At 38.5% G+C, this 24,846-nt stretch overlaps 1 protein-coding gene and 1 pseudogene across 1 annotated transcript; both read left to right on the plus strand.

Annotated features, from left to right (window-relative positions):
• Window positions 1-5,073: 5,073 nt before the first annotated feature.
• Window positions 5,074-15,788, plus strand: LOC126787212 (aluminum-activated malate transporter 2-like; annotated as a pseudogene).
• A 6,274-nt stretch (window positions 15,789-22,062) lies between these two features.
• Window positions 22,063-24,321, plus strand: LOC126787213 (aluminum-activated malate transporter 2-like). Its single transcript, XM_050513129.1, has 6 exons — window positions 22,063-22,345; window positions 22,420-22,560; window positions 22,665-22,937; window positions 23,065-23,174; window positions 23,346-23,489; window positions 23,851-24,321. The coding sequence occupies exons 1-6, from the start codon at window positions 22,063-22,065 to the stop codon at window positions 24,319-24,321; spliced, it is 1,422 nt and encodes a 473-aa protein (XP_050369086.1).
• The last annotated feature ends 525 nt before the right edge of the window (window positions 24,322-24,846 follow it).

A 24,846-nucleotide genomic window follows, 5' to 3' on the forward strand; every position in this document is an offset into this window, starting at 1 on the left:
ATCTACAAGAAATAAAGTGTTAGCACAGTATCATTATTTGGCATGTTTATGTAAAAAATTATTTTACAATACCTTTTCAACATCATTTAAGCTTTTTGTATACTTTAGTGTCCTATTATACTTCTTCTTTAAGTTAACAGCAAAATCTGACAATTGAGCACCTCCATTCTCGGTAATCTTAATAGCCACTGTCTGTATGAACATACTAACCTTAGTAATTATAAGGGATATGTCAAAAGAAAAAATGTACACTTGTGAAATCACAAAGTATAGATCATACCACAAAGTATGTAGTGTAATACCATGTAGAAGAATTGTAATCTCTAAGAAGACTGAACGCTGAATTTATAATCTGTGTATAAAAAAAATACAAGAGTTAAGTAAACTCTTATATCTATTGTTGACATAATGTAAGTATAGTCATACCGGAGATATAACAAGTTTTTCTGGCTCTAAGCATTTTATGTTCGAACGAGAAAGGTCTTCCTCATCAGTTTTGAATACTATATAACTGCATATAAAAAAATATAAGATTGTGTTAGATTACTTAGATTGATAGAAACAGTTTTAGATATTGATCATGCATCAATTGAGGCCCACTTACTCTAGATTTTCTAGCTCCAGAAATACAAATCCAATCAAATATCTATCGTCATCATAGAGATCTTGACACCCTGTGAAAGGACCAATATTTACCGACTCTTTTGGCCTTTCATCCATAAGCTTTGCAGTCATGAATTCCAATTTTCTACCCACCTCATCCAAATCATCTAAGTTCATATCGCTTGATGTGGACTCCTGCTTCACTACAATGTTTTTTTTCTTTAGTTCCCTGACCTGTGAGTTTAAAACATAAATAATTAGCATGCAGTGACCAATATTTTGCAGCTCTTTTGGCTTTTCTCCATAAGCATAGATTCCAATTTTCTACACACCTCATCCAAATCATCTAAGTTCATAAATGGACTTGATATTTGGTGACCAGGCTTCCTTTCGATAGTGCGGCGGAGATTCTTAGGACTCATATCACTTGATGTGGACTTCTGCTTCAATACAATGTTTTTTTTCTCTAGTTCTCTAACCTGTAAGTTTAAAACATAAATAATTAGCATGCAATTTAACTCATAAAAAAAAGTATATAAACTACAATCTAAGGAATCCAAAAAGTACCTTGCGTTGTGGGCCGTCAAAGTTGTCATCGCTCAATATCTTAGATGAAAAAGGAGGCACATCTTCATTCACACATGGTGACTCGAATGTATGCTCATTTTGTTCAAAATCATATCCATCTTCTCTGACTTTGTCAGTATGATTTTGTGCCACCTTTTCAGTAAGCTCCCTCACACTGATTTTAAGTTCATTGACTGCCTTAAAAAATCCCTCTTGTAGTTCCCCCAAAGATTTTGTAATTAAGGGACTACTGAAAGCGTTTTTGAGCTCATCATATGCTTTAGTCGATTCATCCCTAAACTCTCTTACAACTCCTTTAAGCTCATCAACTGACTTCTGAAGATTACAATTAACATTCTTTAGAGATTCTATATCATTCCTCAAAGCAGTCATATCTCCAACTTGATGCTCATGCCTTGGCACATAATCTACTTCGGGAACTAGATTAATATTTTCCTTTTTTCGTGAAATATGCTTCATTAATTTTGATGTTACCTTCTCCCCCCAAACTGTAACAGTTGGCTTTGAACAGTATGTAAGGACTCTCCCATACGCGATACTGTTGAAATAATACAACTAGAAAAAAAGGACACAGCCACACATGTACCTTGACTTCTTTGCCTTGTAAGATCGGACACTGTCCACCAAAAAGTCGAAAGCATAGCTTGCCCAATTGAAAGATTTAATCTTCTTTGGATCACTTAATGGTTGAATATACTTCGGATCAATACTTGTTGACGTACCTGGACAAAGTAACGTACCCAACACCAACAACATAAAACCTACTCTGAAATTGTCATCTGATGTACCCGCTTCATCTAACTTCTGAATTACTAATGGCATTGATATACTGTCAGAATCTCCAATAAAAAACTTTGTAAAAGAGTTCTCGGTGGAACCACTAAACTCAACACTCGTTCCACCTTCTGGTACACTCATGATATGTTGAAATGGAACTCAATTGTATGATTTTGTTCATCAAATTTCTCTATCAACCAGCTACACAATTCATGACGTATTGTAGTGCATGCTAATTCCAACAAGGTGCCAAATCCCATTTCATTGACTGCAGCAATTTGCGCTTTAGACAATATCTGGAGACAATATCTTTGAACTTTTTCGGACTACACAATATCTAAGAACCTTATCTTGAACATACATGGGCAACCGAACCTAGTCAATTTCTTTGGCATGCGGACTCTCTTTCTATTGTCCATATTGTTTTGTCGTCTTTGCCCCTCGGCTGAACAAACCCAACTGCGGATAGTGATTCTCCCAGTTCTTGAACTTGTTCTCTTGTCATCTCTTCTAACATCAAAACCCATTGATTTAGCATAAGCATAGTAAAAATCCTCTGCCTCTTCAATAGTTACAAACTCAACGCCTATAAGATCTTCTGATAACAACTTATCATATTTGATACCATTATACTGCGAACTATTATGTGTCACCTCTTGTTCAGGTTCATCTAAGTCTTCCTCTAACATCTGCAATTTTATTATATTATTAATAACATAAACGAATTATTATTACAAAAATATAAAAATACAAAAATACAAAAATATAAAGAAAACCAACAGTATGCTCAAGTAGACATACCTTTTCAAAAGATTCATCTTCAATATTTGAATCAACTTCATCAACAACATCATGTTGTGGGCGCTTTGTAAAGATTTCTGCATCTTCTTCTAACTCAACTTCCCTACACATTAATGTATTTAAAATTAACACATCATGTCATCACAATCACCAAATACATAATTCATTCTACGAAAAAATAAGAATTATATGAAGAAAACATCTACTTAACACTTTTTATAGGCTAACCTATCCTTCTTAGCTTGTGCCTCTCTCCATTTGGCTATAGCTGCAAGAACCTCGGCCGATGGCATTGCAAGACTAATAGTTCTGCAATGCAAATAATAAATAAATATGCGAAAGCAACAATACAAAAGAATATAAATTACAATATATAGAAAGATTCATCACTGACATAATGTACAAGTATGACCATTTCATTTACACACAACTTTCATACTTGCCTATAAAATCGAAGTGGGATGAAGTGATTGTACACAATCTGAGTTTCTACTATGTCATTGATCGTGTTTATTACATAGTTAGTCTCATAGCGTGCAGAAGCTTTGACAACTATAGAAATATTGTGATACTTAGAAGCATACATAAGCACATCACCACCACCTGAAGTAACATTGTGTAGCAATACAGTACTCTAAATATTGTTTCATCCATAATCATCAGTTATGGATGTATCAAGTAACAAAGACATCTACATACCTTTACTATGCCCAAATTGCACTGACCACGTGGTTTGTTCCAGAGAAGTGTTAGATTACAACATTAAACGCCATCAGCTTCTCTAATCATGTGATCAAACTGAAAGGTCCCATCACTCTCTCTGAAAACCAAAAGAACACAACTCAATCAGTTTCTCTCCTCATGTGACAATTTGTTTTTTGATACAACTACGAGTAAGAGATCTATCAAAGAGGTGTACACTGAATTATCACAAAACCAGCTAAGGTCAAGATGTTTACATGAATCAAATACCACTAACTTAGCCTTTTCCAATGCAACAACAAGGTTCTCAATAATAAAATGAGCCTAGAAAATCAAGAAATACAAGCTATAAAAGTTTACCCAAACAGAATGAAATGAGGTACTACATTATACTGAAATTCATCAATGTGGCAATCATTAAATTCTATGAGAAAACAACTCAAATGGGTCAAATACATCTAGTCATTCCTAGTCAATCTGGAAAAAATAAGCATGAGAAAGACAAAAAAACAATCACAAAATGGTTAAATCCCAACCTTGGAGGCTCGAGCTCCATGGCAAAAGATCACTATCGCCTTTGAACCGGTTTCATTTAATAAGCCGGCAAGCTTTTCACCATGACTGTTGGTTACAATGACCTTCTGCTTTTGGCTCACTAAAATAGTGCAGTTCACAAAGCAACCACCAATCAAGTTTTCTCTTAACAATTGCAACTTGGTGAGAGTGATCTAGTCCCAGGGATAAAACAGTTCATAGGTTCAGTCTAGCTCCCAAATTTCTTATTTTTGATGGAAAGTACAAGACAGACACACATATAAACACATACTATGCCAAATTGCTAAAACATGAGTGAAATAATGAACTCACTGCGCTGGTGTTGTTACCTTAATTTTATAAAATAGTTCATAGGTTTCACCTCTCAAAGGAACCCCACCGGTACCCTAGAGATTCAAAATAAAAGGTGTGGTTACCTTAATCGGACGGCACCTCCGTTAGTGGTGCCGTTCAGGACTCAAACCCGATGGGGCAGGAGATGACAATGACAGCGGTGGCGAAATTGGGGGACGCAAATAAAGGAGAAGCAGCCGATGGAGATGATCGATAACAAGGTTTGATCCAAATGGGAGAAGTGTTGCGGCACCAAACTATATAAGGATCATTTTGGTTTCTATCTTTTTCTCCTCCTTCTACTGAGAACTTCTGCTTCTCTTCTTCCTCCTCGCAGCGAACACAATTTGGTTCTTTGTTCTTTTAATCACGAATTGGTGACCCGGTCATCCAGTTCCTCCCTTTCTCTAAATATTTAGGACCGTTAGATATAAAATAGATCCAATGGTCAAAAATATTCAAAAAACCTCAATATCTAATACCCACCAGTACTGTAGAATTTTCCCCCACAAGGCATGTGAACATATTTTATAAGTTGAATTTTGCCCTACTATTCTGCTAGCTCTAACTGATAAATATAAGACTACGTTGCTCTCTCTCAGACTCAAACCACTCTTTCTAATTTCTCACCGACCATGTACTGTACTAGGTAGAGAGATGTCTTCTCTCTATTCGGCAGCTAGATTAATTCCATTAGCTACAGCACTGACATCCATGGCATCTTCTTATAAGGACCATGCTCAGGTTAAAGATGCTGGACTCTTCGAGGGGTTAGGGGGGAGGATAGTTAATTGATGGTCCTAGAGGGGGTGATAGGATTATGACAACTTTTTCGTGGTAATTTGTGTTGAGGAATATCACAAGTGTGGTAGCATGAAGCTATTCAGGGATATAGTTCAACGAATAATGAAATGAAAGCTGTAAACAATCGCACAACACTGATGTTTTTTACTCGCATAAATCCTGAATTCATAGAGAAAAACGGCGTGCCTCTAACACTTTAGGGACAAAGATTTTCACTATATACTAATACACCATTTACAAGTTTGTAACAACATCAGAATATCAAGTCATCCTTGTATCTTATCTAAGACACTACCTAGTCGATCTCTAGATTGCCCTAGCTACCTCACATGTCTCTCAAGTGTTTACACAATGAAATCTACATTGAAGCTAAACAAACATATACCAATTAATTGATAACTAGCCCTACTTGGAAAGACTTCTCGTGAGCCAGTTGCACTACCAATCCGCCATGGTATGTAATGACATGAATAATATGTAAAAGATGTTTTGTTGTGTGTTTAACCCTTGAGATTTACAATAAACAAAAGAAGACTCAAGGCATTAGGAACATGCAAAAATACTTGGGTTAAAAGAAAATGCAAATTATCAATTTTCTCCACCACCAAACATGTAGCCACAAGCTCCATAAACGGAGGATATACAGCCCTTTGGTAACCTTCAACTGCCAGCACACTAAATCCAATTTCAATAGTTCCCAAGGTTATGAAAATGACATGTAATAGAATTTGCTAAACACCGTTAACAATAAGACAAAACCAATTAAGATCATTTTATTTTTTACGTGATGACCAAGCCAACACAAGACAAATGGTCAATAGCGACTTGACCCTATCTCTAAACATGATCTAACAAAGAGCATAGATCAGTATATTATGGATTTAGGATCTCAACGTATTTGAGACTGAATTGAAAGGGAACTCTCATCCAAGACCAAACTGAAACACCAAGACAGATGAATTGCTTGGCTGAACTTACAAGCTTGAGGTGCACGGAAACCTTTCATAAGGTTAGATTCTAAGACACGAGTCTAAGAAACTTAGACAAGTACAATGACTCAGTGACAATCCAGAAACAGAATACAAAACATGCTCGATATCCTAGCAAAGATACAAGACATTTTTGCAATCCTCTTTAAAAACCATGAGATGCATGTGCATGTTTTACCTAAGGACCATGGGCCAACTTGGGCCAAGTGCGTGGACTTTTAATATTGACTTATCTTCTTTGGGGTTTGACCATATGTGTTTTGGTCATTAAGGAATTGCCAACTATTTTGTACTGACATAAGTTAAGCTTGATGTTAAAGAAACTGGGCCAAGATGATCCAAGAAGGATTGTTCATTCTTTCAAAGTGGCACCGGCTCTTACATTGGTGTCCATGTTATTCTACATTGAACCACTGACGGTTTTGGTCTTGCTGCTACGTGGGCTATTCTGACAATTGTGGTCGTTTTTGAATTTTCTGTTGGTAAGTTTGTACCACATCCACGTACATCAACGTTATTTATCTAAGGTTTTAATTTAATTTCAAACGAACCCGCACATACGTCTTGTATCATTTGAAATCTTCTCGATCAGGGGAGACGATAGGACGAGGTTTGAATAGAATGATGGCAACTCTAGTAGCTGGTGCTCTTCAGGTTGGAGCTCATCGATTAGCAACTCTGTCTGGACATGATGGAGGGCCTATACTTATTTGCTCTCTTTGTCTTCATAAAGGTACGTACGTACTTATCGATATGGAAATTAATTTATAAATCCTATGTATGCTATAATTTTGTATCTTAATTAAGGCTAGACACGATTATGGGCTGATATTCAATGTGACATTCTGCCTGATATCCGTATCCGGCTATCGTGACGATGAGGTTATACACATGGGATTCGAGAGGGTAACTACCATCACCATTGAAGGCTGTACTGCTGTTGCTGTTTGTGTTTTCATTCGTCCAGTGTGGATTGGGGTGGAGCTTCACAATCGGATTGCTACTAACATGGAAAAGCTAAGCTTGCCAATTTTTAAAAGGTCCGTAGTTCCATACCATGCATCTTTCCATTAGAAATTTTCTGTTTTAATTTTCACGTATTTGATCCAAGAAAAACAATCACGTAAGTATACAGATACACGAAGTCAGGAATCATGTGCACTCAAGGGCGGAGCCACTTACAGGCCCATCCGGGTCGGGACCCACCTCAGATTTTTACAATTCAAATATTATATAGGTGATGCATGATGAAATAATTGTGTATTATTGAATTATATGGGGGCTTATATATAGGCATTACAAAACTACAATCTCGTAGGATTCAGAGTCCTAATTTATTACAGAGATGTTAATCTATCTCCTAACAGAAACCTATTAAGCTAGGACACACACAATGGTAAAATAGTAATTCTCTCGGAACACTCCCCCTTGTGTCGCATGCTTAGATTGCATGATGCACAACGTTGCCTTGGTAAAAACCTTGCTAATCAAAACAAAAACCTCTTGGGTAAAACAAAAGCTTGATCGAAGGGAAAAATAGCACAGCGCACCAACTACTTAAAGATCTTAACATGTGATGTAGACTCCTCCTGAAGTCTACCAAACTCTAAAGTTATGATAAACGACGCATGTCAATGCTCTTCACATGTTTCACAAAAGTAGATTTAGGCAAAGACTTGGTGAACAAATCCGCAACATTGGATTCTGAACTCACTTGATTGGTCTGAACATTTAAGAACTTCTGTTATTGAACGTTGTAGAAGAACTTGGGCGAAATATGCTTGGTGTTGTCTCTATTGATGAAACCTAACTTTGTCTGCTCTATGCAAGCAGAATTCTCTTCATAAATGCGCATAGGTTGATCAGTTGTAGAGACTAATCTACAAGAATCACGAATATGACGAATGAGTGATCGTAGCCAAACACATTCTTTAACTGCTTCATGGAGAGCAATAATCACCGCATGATTCGAAGAAATAGCAATAAGAGTTTGCTTCGTGGTTTTCCAAGATATTGTCGTATTCCCAATGGTAAACACATAACCGGTTTGAGAACGAGCCTTATGAGGGTCAGAGAGGTACCCTGTGTCGGCATAACCAACTAACAAGTTATTTGGAAGAAGCTGCACTGGACCGGTTGCTGCTCTCGCCACCGTGCACGGTCTCCACGCCATGGCAGCCGGCAAGGCCGGGGTTGACGACGGCGGTGGTGTGAGGAGATACAGTGGCGGTGTTCTCTCTACAATAGGGGTAGAACAATCCCATATCAAGGGAACCTTTCAAGTACCGAAACAAATGCTTGATTCCATTCCAATGACGTACGTAGGCTCGGAGCTAAATCTACCTAATAAGTTCACTGCGAAAGATATGTCCGGTCTAGTGCATTGAGCAAGATACAATAGTGCCCCAATTGCACTAAGATATGGAACTTCAGGACCAAGAACTATTTCATTATCCTCGTTAGGACGGAATGGATCATTCTTGATATCTAGACTTCGAACGACCATGGGAGTAGACAATGGACTGCATAGATCCATATTGAAAACGTCGAAACATCTTCTGCATGTAATTCGACTGGTGGACTAAGATGTCGTCGGCCCTATGCACAAGCTCAAGGCCGAGACAGAATTTCGTCCTCCCTAGGTCCTTCATCTGAAAATTCTGACTTTAAATAAGACATGGTCTCTTCAATCTCATCAAGAGTACCAATTATATTCATGTCATCATCGTAAACCGCAACGATGATGAATCCGTAATTTGTCTTTCGTATGAACACGCATGGGCATAGTTCATCATTCTTATAACCTCTTCTCACCAAGTATCGATGCAACTGATTGTACCACATTCTTCCGGAATGCTTCAACCCGTACTACGAACGACGTAATCTAACTGCATGAGCACTCCGTGGGCTGGAGGCACTTGATGGAGGTAAAGGTAGTCCATCTGGAGCTTTCATGTATATCTCTGCGTCAAGATCCCTATAGAGATAAGCTGTGACAACATCCATAAGCTGCATGTTTAGTCTTTCGGACACTACCAGACTAATGAGGTAGCGGAAGGTAATACTGTCCATAACAGGAGAATAAGTTTATTCATAGTCAATGCCAGGTTGTTGTGAGAATCTTTGCACCACCAGTGTTGGTTTATACCGCACGATCTCGTTCATCTCATTACGCTTACGAACGAAGACCCATTTATGTCTAACTGGTATGACATCTCTATGAGTCAATTCAACCTTTCTGAAGACTTCTCTCTTCGCTAATGAGTCAAGTTCTGGCTGGATTGCTTCCTTTCACTTTGGCCAATATGCTCTGCGTTCGCATTCAGCTACAGAGCGAGGTGCAACGTCGTCTTCAGATATGATCTTATGTGCGACGGAATAAGTGAAAACGTCATCAATGCATGTAGTGGCTCGGTTTCGGACCGATTGCTCATTTGTGTAGTTCACTGAGATTTCATTGTTCTCTTGCAAAAAACAAGGTTTCATAGCGTCCCATGGTAACACTTGAGTTGTTTCATGGACATAGTTGTAATCAGAGACAACTTCATACGATGGTGATTCATCATTGATGACGCGTTGTGCCTTGGTCAATCGCTTCTTTCTAGGCTTTGAATCCCTAGAGGTAATATGTCTCCCCCTTTTCCTTTGAGGAGCTGAGGCCGAAGCTGCTCCATGCCGGGCCATCTCGGCATTGTCTCCATAAGGGGCGCCTGCAACACCACGGCGTACAGTGGTCCCGCCACCGACCTCCGTCCCACTGTCAGGGGCAGTGCCAACGTTGGTAGGTCCAGGAGCTTGTCTTCCACGCTCGTATTTCGGGACATCCAACTGGCCCGGTACATTTGCAGCATGTATGTTTGATCTCGTCACTTTAGCAATATCTACAAAGTCGTCGGGCATCGAATCCGCGACTTTCTAGAGGTCAATAATGCGTTGCACTTCTAACTCACTTTGAGCAGTGCGAAGATCATAATGAGACATAGTGGGGACACACTACGTCAATTCCTAACATTCAATTGGAAAGATAACATTCCCATCTCCCCCGAATGACAGGACGCATGTCTCATCAAAGTGACAATCTGCAAATCTTGCAGTAAAGAGATCTCCGGTGGTTGGTTCTAAGCAGCGGAAAATCGTTGGGGAATTATAGCCAACATAGATACCAAATCGTTTCGGAGGACCCATCTTAGTACGCAGTTGAGGCGTAATAGGCATACAGATGGTGCAACTAAAAATGCATAAGTGTGAAATATTGGGTTCGTAACCAGTTACCATCTGGTACGCACTAAAGTCTTGGTTAGCCATGGGTTTGAAACAAATAAGTATCGCTGCATGAAACACTGCATATCCCCACGTAGAGACTGGCAGGTTAGTACCCATACAACAAGCTGAATACGCTTGATAGTAGTCTCTGCTAGACCGTTATATGAATGAACATGAGGAACGAGATGTTCAACTTCGATCCCAATAGACATGCAGTAATCATCAAAAGTTTTGGAGGTGAATTCTCCAGCATTATCCAAACGAATGGATTTAATAGGATAGTCGGGGTGGTGAGCCCGAAGTTTGATGATCTCAACTAATAACTTAGCAACTGCAGCATTCCTTGTGGATAGCAAAGCGACGTGTGACCAACGCGTCGATGCATTAACCAATATGATAAAATATCAAAAAGGTCTGCATTCTGGTTGAATAGATCCACAAATGTCACCTTGGATACGTTGTAAGAATGGAATGTTCTCGGTCGAATCTTTATCAAAAGAATGACTTCTTTGAAATTGAACAAGAGAACAAGCTTTGCAAAACGAGCGATTAACATCAGAAATTTCCATGGAGACATTAGAAAGCACGGGACACATCACAAGCTCCTGTGAAGGAAGGGATGCCGCCACCGACGGCATGAAAGCCGTGGAGCTGCCGAGAGAGCCAAACTCGGCCACACCGTGCGGTGCACGGGTAGGCACGGGTGAAGTGATCCTCCAATCGCTTCCGAGACTTGAAAAATGGATGACCATGTGAATTCTTAACAATTATAATCATCATATCACGTCCCGAGTGCCCAAGTCGGGCATGCCAAACATATAAGAGTCTGAATCACAAAATATGCATTCAACCGCATATGATTCAAAGATTCGAATGGAAGTAAGATACAAACCATTTCTGAGACTCTTCATCTTCTCTAAGGTAACACAAAGATATTCCTCTCCATTCTCAAGATAAGTATCGAGGTGAAAACCATTGGCACGTATGTCATTAAAACTTAGCAAGGTGCGGGGAGACTTCGGCGCATAAAGAGCGTCAACGACGTTAAGAGTCGTACCATTAGGCAACATAAAAGAAGCGGTGCCTCTTCCTTGAATGATGGATTTCGAGCCAATCATTGTAGTCATCGAATAAGTCGAAAACACTAAATCTGTGAACAACTGCATGTGTCGTAGGATAATGTGGGTGGTTCCGCAATCAGCTAGACATTCGATTTCTCCGCGGGACATCTACAAAATGAAAATTAAGAGAGTCAACGACACGGGAACAATTTTATACAATACGTCGTAGGATATTATAAGAAGGGAATAGAAACAAAGTGTGATCCCATCGAATGTATCACATGGCAATAGTACTACATTCTTCAACTAAAGAGTTGGAAAATATGGTATTGAAGCAGTGAAATACCAAACAGTAAACGAGGGTAGTAGAAACCATCCAAAACGGTGTAAAAACACACATAAAGTGTGCGGGTAGGGGCCGGAGGCTTAGCCTTAGAAGCAAGGGGCTCGGGCTTCATGGAGATGTGGTGAGTCTCGATCTCAGGGTCCTCATCCACATGATTTGATTCGGGTTGTAGAAACTTTTTGTAGGCGGAGTATGCCTTGAACATCTCTTTGCTAGCGCGGAAATCGCGATTAAAGTGCTTGAATGAGCCACATTTGAAGCATGGAGACTTGGCATTACCAGAAGTGGAGGCATGAGGAGGCACACGGCCTCCCCGGGAGGGTGCGGCACCGCTACCATCACGAGTCCAAATATTGGACTTGGGTCAAGATCATCCTTGTTGCCTCCCACCAGGAGAGTTATTGTTTTGATACTAGTATGGAGCGTTCCTTGATTGATTATTTTCCTTATGAGCTTTCCTATAGATTGTGGCGTAGAAATCTTTTTAGTGCCAACAAGTCTATTGTTATTGTTGAGGAGGATCTCAGAATGCCCCTCCTTCTTAGCCAAGAGCGCCATTAAGTCGGCGAAAGACCGGATCTTCCCTTCTTCTATATGAGTGCGGTACGTATGAACTTGAACCTCATAGTTGATTGGAAACGTGTCCAATGTCATATTGAGAAGATCTAGGTAGGTCTTGATGACACCAACGGTGCCAAGATTGGACTGTAGGCATAGCATATCCTGATTGAAATCATCCATTCTCTTATAGTCCAATAGACGGATGTTATTCCATCTAACGGTCAATTCAGGGAGAAGCTTATCATGAACGTTGTTGTACCGCAAGCGTAGTTTGTCCCATAATTATTTAGAATCTTTTACGTTCAAGTATTACCTCTTAAGAGTGGCATGGATGTGACGTCTCATGAAGATGAGAGCTTGGCCATGGGTGGGAAATCAGTAGGAGGGTCGGCAAACATGTCTTCGAACCATCGGCTCTCGAAAGCGAGCTCCATGTCGAAAACCCAGCGATGGTATTCCTTGCCTTCTAGATCAAGAAGGCCATATTCCGGTCGAGATGGTGATGACATCTATAAAAACAAATATGGAATTGATTAGATTCAAGTATAATAGGAATTAGAAGGGGTGACGTATACGGTCACAAGAAAAATCGATGCTAACGGCGATACTCACGATCGCACCCAAAACAACGGTGCACTCAAACGACCGCACGAAAATCGATTAACTTCCCATTCAAAACAATCGTGACTCCCCCAGGACCGTCACACAAAAAAAACATCGACCAAGAGGGGAAACTCATTCCTCTATAGTCTCATCGGCGTTATAAGAAAGGTCGGAATGAAGACAAGAAGAAAGCTAATAGCGCCCGAATAATATATCTATATGTTCAAAAGTGGGAACGTTAATGAAAAATTTACATTTGAACGTGTGGAGAAGACGGGAGTAGCTTCTCTTGAGCGAAGACTTTCCTTTTGAAGTTCGCGTTTCATGGGTAAATATGCGGGGGGAGCAATCTTGAATGCTTTGATGCGGGGTAAAAAAATGTTTTTACGGAGCGAATGCAGAGGAGAACCTGTGGAGGGGTAGGGGTTGCGGGGGTCTGTAGGGGCAGGGGCTGCAGGGGGTCTGCATGAGTCGGCAGAGGCTGAAGAGATAGGAAAACAAGTAATATAATATTAGTAAAAATAAAATTATAATCCTTATGTAATTGGGTTTAGAGTTAAAGTAGCCACAAACTCTATGTGTATATATGTATATCGATTTTTGCTATGCATATAGTCAAAACAAGCCTTCGTAACCGAATGGATAGTGATTTTCTTACCGACGCGATGATGTATATTGAGAAAGACATTGTAGAAAAATTCACCATTGATTCAATAATTGATGATTTTTTAGATATGCAAAAACGACGAGCTTTGTTTTGATGGATAACTACTATATATTGTATTTTATTCATCTCTTTGAAGTTTTGAATTGAAACATTTATGTTTTATCTTAAACTGAATTTTGGAATCTTTTGAAGCTGTTGAATAAGAGTTTTTTTATTAATACAATATTAGTGTCTTTTATTTTTCAACTTATGATTGATGTTTCGGTCTTAATATTTGTAAGATCGATTTGCCACTGTGTGCACTATGTATATAATCAAAATCTAGCTTCACTATATGTTCGTATATGAAGACGGATATATTCATTTATGACTCAATATACCTTCTTATTTTAATCGTTTAAATTACTACGAAGAAACTTTGAAGTCATTAACTAAAATTTACGTACGTTCTTGCATGCATATATAATTACAGGATTCGGAGATGAATACTTTAATTTGCCTGAGGATGGGCAAACCACAGAAAACTCATCTTCTCTTGAGGGATATAAAAGTGTTCTTACATCGAAAGGCAGTGAAAACACCATGGTAAGAACAAATCATCAAGCTGATTGAGAATACGTACAACTGCCACAAATATTGCGTTGTATTAAGCTAAATTAGGTTAACCGGCCTTCTTGATATTCTCCATGCTAATTTGGCAAGATGGGAACCGCGCCATGGGAGATTCAGGTTTCGTCCTCCCTGGGAACAATACCTGAAACTTGGAACCCTAATTCGCCAATGTGCATTCAAAATTGAAGCTCTTAACAACTACCATACATCTGAAACCCAAGTATATATCATAACCATGCACTTTTTATCAATTTACCCTGTTATTATACACAGTACAATCATATATAATCTGGCTTATATCTGTGACTGTTAATTCTTAATTAATTATAGGCACCACAGGCAGTTAAGAGAATTATAGAAGGGCCAAGAGTAGTTATAAGTTCAGGATGTGGGACAGCATTGAAGGAGTTAGCAACTTCAATGAGAAATATGACCAAATCATTCTCAGACGAGCCTCACATTGCTATGTCAAAAGACGCTGCCGACACTACAACAAAATGGGGGAATATCAACACTATAGCCACATATTATGTGTTGTCAATAGAGGTGTTGCAATCCCAAAAACATGCCACACATGTTAAACAGCGACAAACGTGGTTCATGGACCAACTGTACCGATATTGTCTCAACTTACCCACCTCACATGTGTTGGGTTTTAATCACAAAAGGTCTCGGTACAATTGGGTATTATCCACTCACTTATAAGCTTTATTTTTTTGTCACTTCTTAGATGTAAGATCTCTCTTCTCCAACACACCCCCTCACGTGCAACCTAATTTTTAGGTCTGCACGTGACAGATTAACATCTCACATACTGGGACGAAATAAACTAAGGTCCAGTAACCAATGACACGTGGTGACCATCCAATCGGAAACTCTCCGATGACATGATAATGACACCCATCTTGGGCCCATGACAAAGTGGCACCAAACTCGGGCCCACAATAAATTGGAGGCGCGACTGGAGAGGGACCTGCTCAGATACCATGTTAAATAGCGACAAGCGTGGCCTATAGACCAACTGTACCGATATTGTCTCAACTTAGCCACCTCACAGGTGTTGGGTTTTAATCACAAAAGGCCTCGGTACAATTGGGTATTATCCACCCACTTATAAACTTTATTTTTTTTGTCACTTCTTAGTTGTAGGATTTCTCCTCTCCAACAACATATCTCAACAAATGTGGCTTTTTACAATATTTTATAGAGAATAAGTTACATGTGTTTAGATGTGGCATGTTTTTTTGATTGCAACACCTCTATTGGCAACACATGATATGTGACCATAATATTGCTATTGCTCCATTTTGTTGTAGTGCAAAGAACTTAAAGCTGTTATAAGATCAAGCCTTTGTCAGCAACCAGGTGACCAAGCCTTTATCACATGTACGAAAAGAATTACTGAGGCTGTGCATAAATTAGTCATTCAAGCATATTTTAAGGATGTTAAGCCTACAGTCACAGGGGACCAAGAAAAATCAGTGAATAATGAGCCACACCATGTTATTACGATCGGGGTATAATAATGCAGTTTACCGGAATCTGAGAACGTATGTATTCGATCATGTGCGTACGTTAATATCAGCTGGTAAGTTATCTGAATTTCTGATGGTTACTAACTTACTATCAATAAATTTCCTCATGAGATAACATTGCACGTTAATATCAGTTTACCATCCTTGACTCTTGTTCTGCGCAACGATGGGCTCCCCTGGCCTCATGCTAGCCTTGTCTGATTCCAGCTGCTCTCGGTCGGAAGTCTTTTTGCATGTATCAGGTTTCAGTCGATCCCTATCTCTTATGGAGGTAGTGGATATGAACTTATCTATCTTCTTTGTATTGGGCCTTTCTGGCTTTGGGTTTGTCTCTATTAAAAAACTACTTACTATTAATGAACTACTCATAATCAAAAAAAAAATTGTTCAATTCGTACGTACGGTTGATTATGTGCGTATTTTAATGTGCGATTATTACTAATTATGATTATAATCAAGTGGAAATGATCATTTGCACAAAAAATGCTAAAAAGTTGACTAATCCAGAAAAGACGTTTACGCCCTCACTTTCAATTAACTGCTTCCTCTCCTTTGCCTCTCAGTCTCACAATCTAACTCATCTCTCTCTCTCTCTCTCTCTCTCTCTCTCTCTCTCTCTCTCTCTCGCAACGCCGACTAGATTCAAACACCAACGCCGACGAGCGAGGTCTGAACCCGACGCCAACAAGAACCGAATCCCAATGTCAACGAGGTCTTAATCACGACTAGGTGCTGTCAAGTTCTAACACGGCTCGTCCACCCACAGCGGCGGTGGCGAAGAGCCCGAGCAGAGGAAGAGTACCTCGACCAAGGCGGAGGCTATAATGACAGGTGGCGGTATCATATTTGGAATTTGTTTTGTTGATCGGCAACTCATCTGGATTTGGTGAGGTCGTCATTTTGCTATTGTGGAAATTCGACGGTGATTGGTGAAGATGCTGAAGAAACCAGAATGAGGGAGGGATTATCATTTGAATAGGAGGACCAGCTTCGTCGACTCGAGGTGCGATTATGTTTGGAGAAAGTTATAGTTGAATCTGAGGGCTTGATTGGAGCTACAAACTGTATTGACTTTATGCTAGTTTGGCATATAGAATTATGTCGAACACATATACTCAAATCTGAGGGCCTCACTTTGCTTTAAATTGATTACGTTTCTACCTTTGCATGAAACGTGCCTGTGGGATAGGGATGATAAAAATACCTAGTGGGCATGGTTTCCACGGTTATTCGACTCTAATAGAACAGTATTTCGGGTATAATCAGATAACAGGTACGCGGATCCCCGCTATTCGGATAGCGGAAACGGATAAGGGGCGGGAATGGTGTTTCAATCTTTATCCCCGTACCCACCCAACAATGTATTATATATTTAATATAATTAATTAATATATCATCACTCAAATAAATTAATAGACAAATTAAATAAATAAATAAAATATCAAAATATAGTTTGTGACATATTTGCACGTACAATAATTTTTGACACAAGGAACTAATTTTATCATGATATTTCATTTTTATTCTGGTCTTTTTATATTTTTTGTACTTTATTCGAATTTTTTATATTAAAATAAATTGTTATTAACGGGTATTGGGGCGGGTGTAAAAACTTGATCCCCTAAGGGTATGGGTACAAGGAATACCCAGTATCCTATTACGGGGATTGAGGCAGGTACAGAGATGCAAACAGACTTGAGTACTAGACTGCACGGAATCAGATACAGGTACGTGGAAATGAAACGTTTGGAAACGCGGAAGCGTGTTTTAAAAAAATTTTAGGAAGCGGGTACGTTTTGGAAACGTCGAAATAAAAAAATTATAAATATATATAAATTATACAAAAAAATAAATATAATAACAAATTTTTAGTTTAAGTAACTCAAAATCTCAAATAAAAAAAACATAAAAAAACCTTTATTTTTTGGAAACTCGCGTTTCCAAAACTCATTTTTCTGGAAACACGTTTCCGGGCTTTTCCGGGCGTTTCCGGCACGTTTCTGAGTGTTTCCGGACATTTCCGGCGCGTTTCCGAGCGTTTCCGGAGTGGTTCCGCTTCGGAAGCGGGAAATGTGGGTATAAGCACGTTTCCGTGCTTCCTAGCTTGAGTATGGGTATGGTTTTTCAATCCCCTAATCATACCCTCCCAATTACCATCTCTACTGTGGGAGAACAAATCCTCCTTATCAGCGAATATATAGCAAATATGTTTTCGTGAGTAATAGTTGAACTTCAATTTCCCTTATTACTGAGGGGTACTAAGTCATTATTGGCTTACTGGGTGTGGGAGCTTGTATTTGATTACAAAGTGGTGGCTCTCTTCGCCAGTAAGGGTGAAGCATAAGACTGCAATGCACTATGTGCTTTGGAATTATCCCAGTTACAAGTGGGGGTCTGCTCTTATCTATGAGAGAAAACCACGATTGTCATGGTTAATTGCTAGGGTCAGTAATCATTTTACTAGATGTTAGTAACATGATTATTGGATGTTAGTAATTTGTTATTTGAGTTACTAGATGTTAGTAATGTGTTATTTGAGAGGTTATTATGTGTCAATAATTTGTTATTGGAGGTTACTAGGTGTCAATAATTTATTATTAGGGTTACTGAGTGTCAGTAATTTGTTATTTAGAGGGTTATTAAGTGATTAATTTGTTATTAGGAGTTACTAGGTGTCAATAATTTTTTATTCGGGTTACTGGGTGTCAGTAATTTGTTATTTAAGGGTTACTAGGTGTTAGTAATTTGTTATTGGGGTCACTGGGTGTCGGTAATTTTTTTCGGTGATCGGTTGCCGGAGTCCGGCGACATTGACCGGAGTCCGCTAACGGGTGATCGGAGTCCAACAAGGTTCCGGTAAAGTGTTATTTTTCATCAATTTTCTCTATAAATAGATAAATAAAGATTAAATCGTCTTAAAATTATTTTTTTTGTACTAATTGGACAAATATTAATTTATTATGTGTTGAAATTATTACATTTTAAATTTTGTCATTAAAATTAATAATTAAATGATTAAATTAGTATGAAATTGTCATTTTTCTTATATGCTGCAAATATGCCATGCATATATGGTCCACCTCAGTCCACGTAGTAGTTGAGTCAGTTTGGTTCCTTTTTGGCTTTGATTACTGTTATTCAATTACAAATTACAAACTAATAATGCTTGTTTTTTTATTTTCCGACAAAGAACTGATGATGCTTGTTGGAGAGAACAGTATCAGATTCTTGAAAGGCCACGTAGTAGTCTTACACATGGTGGTTGATTTCCATTAATGGTCATACACATGGGTGCGGTTGGGGATCTCCAAATGTTTAATTTCTTTACTTCACAGTCCACGTAGTGGTTGATTTTCTCTCCGTCCTGATTTTGGGTTTAAATTTCTCATTTGCCATAAACTATTTTAAAATTTGCCAACCGCAAGGAACACTCTATTATCCCAATATCGACAATGTTGTTGTTCTTCCTTTTCGTTAAGAAATGTGACTGCTATTGTGACAATATCATCGTAACTATTGTTTTGACTACTTCTGTAACTTACTGTTGGGCATGTTAATGTGGGCACGGCTCATAATTGTGATTCTCGTCTTCTTAATGTAGTAGAAAATGCTCACTCCCTATGGCTATGGAATAGTGGGCAGTCGTGGGTGGTTAATTCTATAAATAATATTTTGAATTAATTTATTTAATTTTTTATTTCTCCTTAATCATGATATCCATATTTATTTTTTTGTCAGTGTAACAGTTAATATCAATGTTTTTTTTCTTCAAGGTAGCACATATTAGGGTTGGGCTCGGGGCTCGGTTCAGTTCGGGGCAAAATTTTGGTGAAACTGAACCAAAGCCCGAAATTTTCGATTCGGGTCTTTCAACAATCAAGAGCAACCCAAACCCAACTAATTCAGTTCATGCCGGTTTTTAGTTTTTTCGGGCCAAAAATTGTTTTGGCAAAAATATTATTCTCTCGTAAAAATCAATCTTTTTCTAGATTTTGATGTAGTGAATTGAGATGAGCTGATGAAGACATGAAGTGCTGAACGATCAAAATTAAGCGGGAGATCGAAGAAGTGATGATGAGATGAAGTGAGATGAATTGACGAACTAATGAACAAAAGGTAGAGATTGAAATTACCAAATAAGTCTAGAATATGAGTTTGCGACTTTGTGGATTACTAAGTAACACTTAATGACTGAAGATTGAGTATGAGAGAGTGAAAGGAAATGAATAAGGGAGAACTAGAAAAGTGGAGAAGAGAAAGGGATTGAAAAATGAAAGAGGGAGGTGCTAATTGAAAGAGAGAAGGGATCAGGGCTTGGTAGGGTTTAAGTTTTTCTTTATACATGTACATGAACCAATAACATTGTGACATATAGCAGTGTCAGAAAAAATTGGTTCGGGTTCGGGCTTTCGGGCCGTAAAAAATAAAAAACCGAGACCTACCCGTTACTTGAGAATCAGTTTGATCTCTCTCGGTTCGGTTTCTACTTACTCCAAACCCAGCCCAATTCGGATTTGATCGGTCCTATCGGTTCGGTTCTCGGTCTTTTGGGCCAAACCGCCCACCCCTAGGACATATAGATGAGTATTTTCATAAGTTCACTTTTTTGTGAAACTTTTGGGTTTCAATTTTATAATATTAAAGATATCTTTGACCAAGTCCAACAACATCACAACACCCACTTTCCAATCAAATTTACTAAAGAATAAAACTTATTTAAAGAAATTTTATCACACAACTTAGCTATACTAATCGTAATGCACAACTATATATGACTATTGGTTAATTAACAATGCTCACCCTCTTATCGATAAATAATAGGAAAAGAGAGTCATCAAATCAAAAGTTCTTTCGGGTATCCTAGCTTTCATTTATTTCATACCATTGTTAATTAACCAAAAGTCACAAATTCATGTGCTACATAAAAACTCAAATGTAGCCCATTATAGAACCATTAGCAAAACAGAATCGAGACCCATGAACAATCTTCAACTATTTAGGGTCTAAAACATTAACAAATGAAATAACCGGCCAATAATTTCCAACGGAGGTGAAGAAATAGAGTTTGAAGAATATTGTATGTCGATGGGTCTGATTTCGGTTGTGCCACCGACGAAGTTGGTTGTGAAGCAGCGTCTACAAAGGATCGCCACATAAGGGTGGAGGACCTCTGGCAAAGGGTCTGAATGCCGACGACTTGTATGGCTCGAGTTTCCAGCTAACCCCAAAACTGGGTCACGAGTCTAATGGTGAAATTATATGGTGGCTTCTTGATGACTGCGAGATCAGAGAAGCTAAAGCCACGGGGCGGCCGATGGTTTTTGGGTATTCAATTCATTGTTGATATGAAACACCCGAGTTCTGACAAACGAGGAGGAGAGAATAATCGTAGTACTTGATTACGGTTATTACTTTTAAATCAGTGACATTTTTTATTAAATTTGATGAAGTTAAATGAGTAATGAATTTTAATTATGTGAATTCTTTTTATCATTTTAAAACAGTCTAGGAAGGCTTGATTATTAGCTTACCTTACCTCCAAAGTGACTTTTTTAATCACTTTCACGAAAACAAATTCAGGACAAAATCAAATTTATACATATAAATATGTCAAAATATGGATTACCGTCCACGAGTACTACCAAAGAAACAAGTGTATTATATCGGAAAAAAAAAAACAAGTGTACACATGGATGTGCAACCTCCCAAAAAATTGATTCACAAGTTCCGATATCGTTCGGAATACAGATATATACATGACGTTCTTTAAAAAATCCCGACCGGTCACCATCAATCATAATAGGCAATTGCTGTCTCTCTTTCTCTCTTTGCCTTTTCTCACGTCTGCATCGTACTTGGTACGACAGCAGTGTGAAACATAGTTCTATCTCATTGACCCAAGGTGAGATTTGGTAGCGCATATATATGCTGTGAATCAATAGCAAATAGGGACAAGAAACTCAAAGATGTGTTCAGTACTACTATAAAGGATTCTATGACATCTGTGTGGTTGGTACTCGTCCCTATACAAACAAACCAACCCATGAGACGTGTTTCCTCGAAAATGCTACACATTGTTTGGGGAACGTACCCTCATATTTCCACCCATGTATTTTAATGTTACAGACTATTGACGTATACGCGTAGCATTGTCCTCAACTGTTATCTTTCGAAGCAGCTTCTCCATCTTTCCTTTGCTCTATAAAAGAGTTCAGCTACTTCCATCGACTGTTCTATATCATCAGTTCTCGCTCTCAACACTATGGCATCTCAAGTAGTAGGAGTCAAGAATATCAGTGAGGCTGGAAATGCTCACAATGATCATGGTTTTTGTGGGAGGATGATGAACAAGGTTGTCGAATTTCCTATGAAGTTAAAGAAGCTAGGGCAAGATGATCCGAGAAGGATTGTTCATTCTCTCAAAGTAGGACTAGCAGTTCTATTGGTGACCTTACTCTATTACTTAGATCCTCTCTATGACGGCCTTGGTGCCACAGCTATGTGGGCTGTTTTAACTGTTGTGGTTGTCTTCGAGTTTTCCGTTGGTACGTATGTTTCTATTTTCTACTACACAATTCGAACAAAATTCGGAAATAAATGTTTTTGTTTTATGATACAGGAGCAACACTTGGAAGAGGTTTGAACAGAATTTTGGCAACATTCCTCGCAGGTTCTTTGGGATTTGGTGTTCATCATTTGGCAAATCTTTCAGGAGAAAAAGGTCATCCCATACTCGTCGGTGGTTTTGTCTTTTTACTTGGTAAATATACACACTGCCCTGTGAGAAAAGCACAATTATGTGATCGATCATCATCGATCTCCAACTTTCTATTTGTGTCTTAAACTGCTTTTGTCATGCTGCAGCTGCATTGGTGACATTTTTCCGCTTCTTTCCTCGGATTAAGGCAAGATACGATTATGGACTCCTGATTTTTATATTGACATTTTGTATGATATCCGTATCCGGATACAGAGACGACGAGATACTAGAAATGGCACACAAGAGGGTCTCTACAATCCTTATAGGTGCCTTCACAGCTGTGTCTGTGTGTGTTTTCATTCGTCCTGTGTGGGCTGGTGATGACCTACACAACTCGGTGGCTACCAACATCGAAAAACTTGGGAGCTTCTTAGAAGGTAAGTTTATTTTGAGATGAACATATATATATATATATATATATATATATATATATATATATATATCTACGCAGCAAAATTAAGATGGCTTGAGAAAAGTGTACAAACTTAATCATGAAACTTGCAGAATTTGGGAGTTCATGCTTTAAGAAGCCTTGCCATGGAAGAGAGTCTAATATGACACTTCTTAAAGGATACAGTAGTGTTCTCAACACGAAACAGAGTGAAGAGAGTCAGGTGAGTCTTATCTTCGACATGTATGAGGCCAAAAACAAAAAAATCACAAATACTAGCTCGATCACTCAATAGTTTACAACTCTACATAAATTTTATATATAAAAAAAATTCAATCACAGACAAGGAATAAGTTGGTTACAGATTAATAATTCTAAAGGTCATGTTTTGCAGGTTAATTTTGCTAGATGGGAGCCTAGACATGGTCGGTTTAGGTTCCGCCATCCGTGGAAACACTATCTGAAGATCGGAAGCCTTACCCGACAATGTGCGTACCGGCTTGATACTCTTAATGGCTACATTAACTCTGATATCCAGGTATACAAAATTACAAATTCAACATGAAGATTTTTCTTATAACAAATTATGTAATTTAATTCATTGTTTCATTTTCATAAAATAATATTGTTTCCAAAGTAGGATACCATTAGTACAGTCTCGTTCACAATGTCAGTAGCTGACCATGAAATTCATGTTCACATCCAATGGTTGAAAACAAAATAACTTAATTTTAAAAAGATTCTCCTTACATTTGGATTTACATCCGATGTTAGTTGAGCATGAATTCCATAGTCAGTTACTGACCGTGTGAACGAGATTGACTATTAGTATATCGAATAATAACTAATTTGGATCGACCGTAGGATAACTCATCGATTAACTTTTAATTTTCATACAGAAACCGTTAACTATCAAAAACAGCAAAGTTCAGGAGCTGTGCATGAAGTTGAGCTCAGAGTTGAGCAAGGGATTAAAAGAACAAGCATTTTCCATGAAAGTAATGACACGACCAACCTCTGCTCACATAACAAAATCAAGAGCTGCAGCTAACACCCTGAAATCCTTTCTTAAGTCGCCAGACTTGGGTGAAGACATTCATCTACTAGACATCATACCAGCAGTGACTGTAGCTTCACTGCTAACAGATGTGGTTTCCTACGTTGAAAAAATTGAGAAATCCATACAAGAACTGGCCTCGCTTTCACATGTGCGATTCAAGAGTGCAGAACCAAATAAGGAGCAAGAGCAGTCTGAGCAGACAAAGTTACATAAACATGGCATAGTGCACCCTTGTGCTGATAAAAACGATGGACCTCATCATGTTATCAGCATTGTTCAACTTCAACCATCACTAAAGGAAATAGCATAGATTGGAATGGGTAGACAAAGGAGTTCAGATGCTTACGAATAGGTCATGTTTTATCCAATATGGAAACAAAACAAAACATGTGTTTATGTCCCAAGAGTTTAGATGTATACAAATAACATGCATGTTTTATCCAACATGGAGACATAACAAAATATGTGTTTTGTGTCCCTGTTACAGTCCCAGAAGTTGAGAATGCTAAGTGGAGTAGAATCACCATGATTGAGATGGGTTTCTACCTCTTTCTTTTTGCCTATAATGCATCTAGTTATGTTTACATTATCTACGGCATCAAGCGCTCAACGTTCTGGAGTTGAAGAATAAACTCAATAAAAGTTTGTAAATTAATTTAGCTTCATTATAAGTTAAAGCTCAATTGGAGATTGATCATTTCAATATAATTAGTTAATGTTCTAAAATAACGCAGTCTGGCAAAGCAGAAAAGACTAGAGGCCTGCGCGCAGGGACCGAGTTTTTTTTTTTTTTTTCAGTTTTTAGTTCTAGCTAGTTTTATTACATACACGAAGG

Source organism: Argentina anserina, chromosome 3 (assembly GCF_933775445.1).
Source record: "Argentina anserina chromosome 3, drPotAnse1.1, whole genome shotgun sequence".
In the NCBI taxonomy this organism is placed as follows: domain Eukaryota; kingdom Viridiplantae; phylum Streptophyta; class Magnoliopsida; order Rosales; family Rosaceae; genus Argentina; species Argentina anserina.

Bases quoted from the DNA above. Each gene is read 5' to 3' on its own strand.
- LOC126787213 (XM_050513129.1), top strand. From the start codon at position 22,063: ATGGCATCTCAAGTAGTAGGAGTCAAGAATATCAGTGAGGCTGGAAAT. The intron at 22,346-22,419 runs GTACGTATGTTT...TTTATGATACAG, and splicing joins TGTCTTCGAGTTTTCCGTTG to GAGCAACACTTGGAAGAGGT. The intron at 22,938-23,064 runs GTAAGTTTATTT...TGAAACTTGCAG, and splicing joins ACTTGGGAGCTTCTTAGAAG to AATTTGGGAGTTCATGCTTT.